This window comes from Mobula hypostoma, chromosome 8, assembly GCF_963921235.1.
Source record: "Mobula hypostoma chromosome 8, sMobHyp1.1, whole genome shotgun sequence".
Lineage (NCBI taxonomy): Eukaryota > Metazoa > Chordata > Chondrichthyes > Myliobatiformes > Myliobatidae > Mobula > Mobula hypostoma.
Window position 1 is genome coordinate 3,434,548 of NC_086104.1, and position 7,943 is coordinate 3,442,490.

Genomic DNA, 7,943 nt, shown 5'->3' on the forward strand with positions numbered 1-7,943 from the left:
GACTTCGCTTATTAGCCATGGCTGTGTCATCCTGTCTTTAGATATTTCTTCCTCCTTCAGAAGTACAGTATCTATCCCGCACCTTTTCGAATTGCTCAGAGAAACCCCAGCCAATGCTTCTCTGCTGTTATCCCTGTTCATGTTCCCTTCCAATCAATTTTGTCCAACTCCTCTCTCAAGCCTCTAATTCCCTTTGCCCCACTGTAATACTGATACATCTGACTTTAGCTTCTCCTTCTCAAAGTGCAGGGTGAATTTGATCATATTATGATCTTTGGGCTGTAGGGGTCCCTTTTGACATTACACCCTTAACATGCATTTCTATCGCCCATTGTGATTTATGGACCACATCATTGCTACTGTGTTAGGGTATTTTTTTCCCTTGCAGTTTCTTAGCTCGACCCACAGTAATCCTACACTTTCTCTGACTAGGCCAACTCTTTCTCATGATTTGATTTGATTTTTTATCAGCAAAACCACCGAACCCCTCTGCCTACCCGCCTGTCATTTTGATACAATGTTTACAGCTCGAGCAAACCTGTCTGCAAAGATATTAGAAACATAGAAACATAGAAAACCTGCAGCGCAATACAGGCCCTTCGGCCCACAATGTTGTGCCAAACATACCCCTACCTTAGAAATTACTAAGCTTACCTATAGCCCTTTAGTTTACTAAGCTCCATGTACCTATCTAAAGGTCTCTTAAAAGACCCTATCGTATCCACCTCCACCGCCGTTGCCAGCAGCCCATTCCACTCACTCACCACTTTTTGAGTAAAAAACTTACCCCTGACATCTCCTCTGTACCTACTCCCCAGCACCTTAAACCTGTGCCCTCTTGTGGCAGCCATTTCAGCCCTGGGAAAAAGCCTCTGACTATCCACATGATCAATGCCTCTCATCATCTTATACACCTCTATCAGGTCACCTCTCATCCTCCGTCGCTCCAAGGAGAAAAGACTGAGTTCACTCAACCTATTCTCATAAGGCATGCTCCCCAATCCAGGCAACATCCTTGTAAATCTCCTCTGCACCCTTTCTATGGCTTCCACATCCTTCCTGTAGTGAGGCGACCAGAAATGAGCACAATACTCCAAGTGGGGTCTGACCAGGGTCCTATGTAGCTGCAACATTACATCTCGGCTCCTAAACTCAATCCCACGGCTGATGAAGGCCAATGCACCGTATGCCTTCTTAACCACAGAGACAACCTGAACAGCTGCTTTGAGCATTCTACTGACATGGACTCCAAGATCCCTCTGATCCTCCACACTGCCAAGAGTCTTACCATTAATACTATATTCTGCTGTTATATTTGACCTACCAAAATGAACAATTTCATACTTAACAAGAAGCAACACACATAAAAGTTGCTGGTGAACGCAGCAGGCCAGGCAGCATCTCTAGGAAGAGGTGCAGTCGATGTTTCAGGCTGAGACCCTTCATCAGGACTAACTGAAGGAAGAGTGAGTAAGGGATTTGAAAGTTGGAGGAGGAGGGGGAGATCCAAAATGTTAGGAGGAGACAGGAGGGGAGGGATGGAGCCAAGAGCTGGACAGGTGATAGGCAAAAGGGATACGAGAGGATCATGGGACAGGAGGTCCGGGAAGAAAGACAAGGGGTGGGGGGGACCCAGAGGATGGGCAAGGGGTATATTCAGAGGAACAAAGGGAGAAAAAGGAGAGTGAGAGAAAGAATGTGTGTATAAAAATAAGTGACAGATGGGGTACTATAATAATAAGTAACAGATGGGGTACTATAAAAATAAGTAACAGATGGGGTACTATAAAAATACTTCACACTTATCTGGGTTGAACTCCATCTGCCACTTCTCAGCCCAGTTTTGCATCCTATCAATGTCCCGCTGTAACCTTTGACAGCCCTCCACACTATCCACAACACCCCCGACCTTTGTGTCATCAGCAAATTTACTAACCCATCCCTCCACTTTCTCATCCAGGTTATTTATAAAAATCACGAAGAGTAGGGCTCCCAGAACAGATCCCTGAGGCACACCCCTGGTCACCGACCCCCATGCAGAATATGACCCGTCTACAACCACTCTTTGCCTTCTGTGGGCAAGGATATTGATCCCTATTGGGTTCCAGTGTAACCTGTCATTGGAAGAGATCCCAATGATCTGAATCCCTGCCCCCTGAACCAGTTCCTCAGTCACTCATTCTTCTGCCAAATCATCCTATTCTTACCCTCACTGGCTTGTGGCAGAGACAGCAATCCAGAGATTACTATCCTGGAGGTAATGTTTTCAGCTTTCTACCTAGCTCCCTAAAAGATCTCTTCAGGGACTCCTCAGCTTGTCTACCTTTGTCATTGGTGCCAACATGAGCCAAGACTTCTGGCTGCTCCCACTCCCCGTTTAGAACACCGTGGATCCAATTTGAGACATCTCTGACCCTATCACCTGGGAGGCAACAAACCATCTGGGTGTCTCTATCACATCCACAGAATCTCATAGCTATTCCTCTGACTATGAAATCTCTGATCACCAATGCAGTCCCCTTCACCTCTCTTCTCTTCCGAGCCACAGCAGCAGACTCAATGCCAGGGCCGCGGTCACTGCAGCTCTCCTCCACTAGACTGTCCCCTTTGACAGTATCCAAAGTGGATCAGGAAACCATTTGGACCAACAGAGGACACTTACGTTGGTGACCCAAGTTCAAAGACTTGGGAAAAGCACCTGGGCCAGCGGAAGTCACTCAGCCCTGAGACACAAGCTCCCAAGGGTCAGAGACTTAGGGAAATGGCACTGCTGACTTAATTCTGAGACAGGAGTCCTCTGGGTCAGAGGCTCAGGGAAACCATTCAGGCAGTGTCTGTCACTGAGTTTAACTCTCCCATTCTTCACACATCTCGTTGTTTGTGTTTCAGCCGACAATAAACCACCGTCTCGCAGCTGAACCACAGCGGGAATCGGTCTGTATGACCTCGGCTGGGGGAGGAACCCCGGATGGATTTCTGCACAGACACGCTTATCAGATGTGGAAAAGTTTAAGGCCCAGACATTCTACTCATTTGACGTGTGAGACAAGAATTTTACCAGAGACAACATTTGGGATGTTTCTATCACGGGAAACCGACCATGGTGGGAGGTTGATATCGAAGGGGTGAAATGTGATCAGAGCCCAGTTGTTGGAACATAGAACAGTACAGCACTGGACTGGCCATTCCGCCCACAAAGCTGTGCTGATCTTGGTGACAATTTGTACTAAATGTCCTCCTCCTGTGTATCATCCATATCCCTCCGTTCCCTTCAATGTCATTTCGAACATCGGACACAGAACAATACTGCACTGGAACAGACCCTTTGGACTTGCTGTGTTGAAATAATTAAAATTCATAATGAAATGCCCAGTGAAACTAATCATTTCTGCCCACCCAATGTCCATATCCCTCCACTTCCTGCCAATTCATGTCTCTATCCAGGGACCTCTTGAACGTCTCTGTCATATTTGTCTGCACCACCACCCCGGCAGTGAATTCCAGACTCTCCCCCTCTCTGTTTCAGAAACTTGCCCCTCGTATCTCCTTTGAAATTACCCTCTGTCACTTTCAATGCCTGCCCTCTGGGACGAGACATTTCACCGGTGGGGAAAAGACACTGGTATCTATCTGTGCCCCACATAATATTATCTATATTAATATATTTGGGCACCACAGTTGGGTAGCGGTCAGCGCGATGTTATTTCAGCTCGTGACGTCAGAGTTCAGAGTTCAATCCCAGCATCCTCTCTGAGGATTTTGTACGTCCACCCTGTGGAATGTGTGGGTTTTCCCTGGGTGCCTCGTTTTCCCCCCGCAGTCCAAAGACATATCAGAGAGGTTAATTGGTAATTGGAAATTGTTCTGTGATTGGGTTTGGGTTAAATCAGGTCTGTTGGTGGTTGCTGGTCTAGAAGGGCCGACTCCCACTGTATCTGTAAATAAACAAACAAACCTCGAACAGTTCTCCCTTCAGCCTCCGTCACTCCAGAGGAAACAACCCTCGTCTGTCCAACATCTTCCTTCAGAACGTGGCCTCTAATCCAGGCAGCATCCTGGTGAAACTCTTCTTCACCCTCTCCAAAGTCCCCACATCCTTCCTGTAATGGGGCAACCAGAACTCAATGCAACACCCCAAATGTGACCTAACCAGAGTTTTATAGAGCTGCAACATGAAATTCTGACTCTTGAACACAAACCCTTGCCTAATAAAGGCAAGCATGACATTTGCCAATCTAAAAGACAAATGGTATGTGACCTATTAAAAAACTATCTAAAAGTCTCTCAAACTCCACCAAAACGCCTGCTTCCACAGTCGCCCCTCCTAAACCCTGTCCACATACCTACTGTGTATTTCACTGTACATAAATAAATACATTGCCCTTCGCATCACATTATGGTTCTGGAAGACCGGGAAATTGCAAATGTAACTTCCCTCTTCAAGCAGGGAGAGAGGCAGAATCAAGACCATAAGACCATAAGACAAAGGAGCAGAAGTCGGCCATTCGGCCCATCGAGTCTGCTCCGCCATTTTATCATAAGCTGATCCATTCTCCCATTTAGTGCCACTCCCCCGCCTTCTCACCATAACCTTTGATGCCCTGGCTACTCAGATATCTATCAATCTCTGCCTTAAATACACCCAATGACTTGACCTCCACTGCCACCCATGGCAACAAATTCCACAGATTCACCACCCTCTAGCTAAAAAAATTTCTTCGCATCTCAATAGACAATAATAGACAATAGACAATAGGTGCAGGTGCAGGGCTGAATGGAGTAGGCCATTTGGCCCTTCGAGCCAGCACCACCATTCACTGTGATCATGGCTGATCATCCACAATCAGAACCCTTTTCCTGCCTTCTCTCCATATCCCTTCACTCCGCTATCTTTAAGAGCTCTAACTAACTCTTTCTTGAAAGAATCCAGTGAATTGGCCTCCACTGCCTTCTGAGGCAGAGCATTCCACAGAACCACAGCCCTCTGGGTGAAAAAGTTTTTCCTCAACTTCGGTCTAAATTGTCTACCCCTTATTCTTAAACTGTAACCTCTGGTTCTGGACTCCCCCAACATCGGGAACATGCTTCCTGCCTCTAGCGTGTCCAATCCCTTAGTAATCTTATATGTTTCAATCAGATCCTCTCTCATCATTCTAAATTCCAGAGTATACAACCCCAGTTGCTCCAATCTTTCAACATATGACAGTCCCGCCATCCCGGGAATTAACCTCGTGAACCTACGCTGCACTCCCTCAATAGCAAGAATGTCCTTCCCCAAATCTGGAGACCAAAACTGTACACAATCTCTGTTCTGAATGGGCGCCATTCAATCCTTAAGTTATGCCCTGTTGTACTAGACTCCCCCCACCATGGGAAACAACTTTGCCACATCCACTCTGTCCATGCCTTTCAACATTTGAAATGTGTCTATGAGATCCCCCCTCATTCTTCTAAACTCCAAAGAGTACAGTCCAAAGCAGTCCAACGTTCCTCATATGTTAACTCTCTCATTCCTGGAATCATTCTAGTGAATCTTCTCTGAACCCTCTCCAATGTCAGAACATCCTATCTTATATAAGGAGCCCAAAACTTCACACAGTACTCCAAGTGAGGTCTTACCAGTGCCTTATAGAGCCTCAACATCACATCCCTGCTCCTATACTCTATTCCTCTAGAAATGAATGCCAACATTGCATTCGCCTTCTTCACTACTGACTCATCCTGGAGGTTAACCTTAAGGGTATCCTGCACGAGGACTCCCAAGTTCCGTTGCATCTCAGAACTTTGAATTCTCTCCCCATTTAAATAATAGTCTGCCCGTTTCTTTCTTCTACCAAAGTGCATGACCATACACTTTCCAACATTGTATTCATTTGCCACTTCTTTGCCCATTCTTCCAATCTATCCAAGTCTCTCTGCAGACTCTCTGTTTCCTCAGCACTACCGGCCCCTCCACCCATCTTCGTATCATCAGCAAACTTAGCCACAAAGCCATCTATTCCATAATCCAAATCGTTAATGTACAATGTAAAAAGAAGCTGCCCCAACACGGACCCCTGTGGAACACCACTGGTAACCAGCAGCCAACCAGAATGGGATCCCTTTATTCCCACTCTCTGTTTCCTGCCAATCAGCCAACGCTCTATCCACATATGTAACTTTCCCGTAATTCCATGGGCTCTTATCTTGTTTAGCAGCCTCATGTGCGGCACCTTGTCAAAGGCCTTCTGAAAATCCAAATAACAACATCCACTGCATCTCCCTTGTCTAGCCTACTTGTAATTTCCTCAAAACATTACAATAGGTTTGTCAGTCAGGATTTTCCTTTCAGGAAACCATGCTGAGTTCTGCCTATCTTGTCATATGTCTCCAGGTACTCCGTAACCTCATCCTTGACAATCGACTCCAACAACTTCCCAACCATCGATGTCAAGCTAACAGGTCCATAATTTCTTTTTTGCTTCCTTGCCCCCTTCTTATAATCAAAGAAATCATAGGGCAGTCTGTGACAGGATTCTGAATTAGATAGAGAGAGAGAGGTATTTAACACCAACATGCTGTTTTGAAAAGAGAGAGAGGAAGAAAGAGAGAGAGAGAGAGAGAGAAAGACTAACTTTTGGACTGTCACTTTAAGGCACGGGGAGTAACTTTTGGATTTCTGCTGAGTTGGAGCCGAGTAGCTCGTAAGTTGCTCTGGTGTCCGAGGGCGGCGTTATTTGATGGACAATTGATGTTATGATTTTTCGGTAGCATGTTTATACTTCTCAAGGACATTTGCCTGCTCGTACATTTCTTATACAGAGAAGGGAAGGAGAGGGTATTTGAATGACAGCTGGTGTCCAGTACGGTGAGATAAATAGGTCAGATGATATAGACCTCAGACACATGCTTTGGACACTGAATGAGCTTTGTTGTGCCCGCAGAACAAGTGGGTTTTGGGAGGATCGATCAGGCAGATAGATCAGTCGTTCTTGCAGTGAGAAAAGGGAATGACTGGTGGGGATTTGTCCATGTGTCCACCCTTGCCTGGGTTGATAACTCCACCACAGAAAACCGGTCCCCTTTGTCACAGTCGGTGACTTTTAAAGGATTTCAGAGGACAACGAGAAGATCGACGGGGTCAGCTCACCTGATAACTCAAATCTTTCCCTCTCTCTCTCTCTCCATCACTACTCAACTCAATACCAGAAACTGAACTGAACTTTACTCATTATCGTAAGACTGTACCTTTTTACCCCTAGACTTAAAGGAGCTTGGTTTTCATAAATATTTCCACACTTACTGATATACTTACTTATATATAATCATTGCTTACCTGTTTGATTTATCTACATTGATATTACTGTATTGGGTAGTTACTAATAAATATTATTAGTTAATAGCAGTACTGGACTCCAAAGTGTTTTCTATTTCTGCTGGTTCTTTATTCCCGTTACGGGGTATGTGACAAAATTGTGGCCTGCGTCCGTCATATGAACAAATTGGTCGGGAGGCTTGCTTGAATTGATTGGGAAAAATCCCTTTGGATTTAGTTGTGTGCAAAAACAGCAGAAATGGATGTTAGGGACTTTCCGAGATCGCAAGACCCGGGGACTTTGAAGATAACTAAAAAGGATAATGTGCAGGACATTGCTAAAGAAATGAGAATTGAGGTAAAGAAGGTTATGAATAAGGTAGAAATCCAGAGAAAAATAGTTGAATATTATATTTCGACGAAGCAATTTACTGAGGATGTGTTAAAAATGTTCGTGGAAGGTAAACCTACTGAGGATGAGCTTCAGCTTCAGTTGGAAAAATTAAGAATGGAGCATGAATTGAAATTAAAACAGCTCAAGAGAGAGGCTAGAGAGGCAGAAAGACAAAGACAGAGACGGTTGAAAAGGGAGATGTGGCAGCTGAGAGGTTTAGTGTCAGACACTGATGATTTTTACAGCTCGGAAGGG

General features: G+C 45.3%; 1 protein-coding gene across 1 annotated transcript in view; it reads left to right on the plus strand.

The window, feature by feature from the left end:
* LOC134350665 (uncharacterized) overlaps positions 1-7,346 on the plus strand; it is a 74,516-nt gene extending 67,170 nt beyond the window's left edge. Inside the window, exon 9 of the mRNA XM_063056170.1 lies at positions 2,890-7,346. Within this exon, the coding sequence (XP_062912240.1) occupies positions 2,890-2,918 (29 nt within the window). The 3' untranslated portion in view covers positions 2,919-7,346. The remainder of the gene's footprint in view (positions 1-2,889) is intronic.
* The last annotated feature ends 597 nt before the right edge of the window (positions 7,347-7,943 follow it).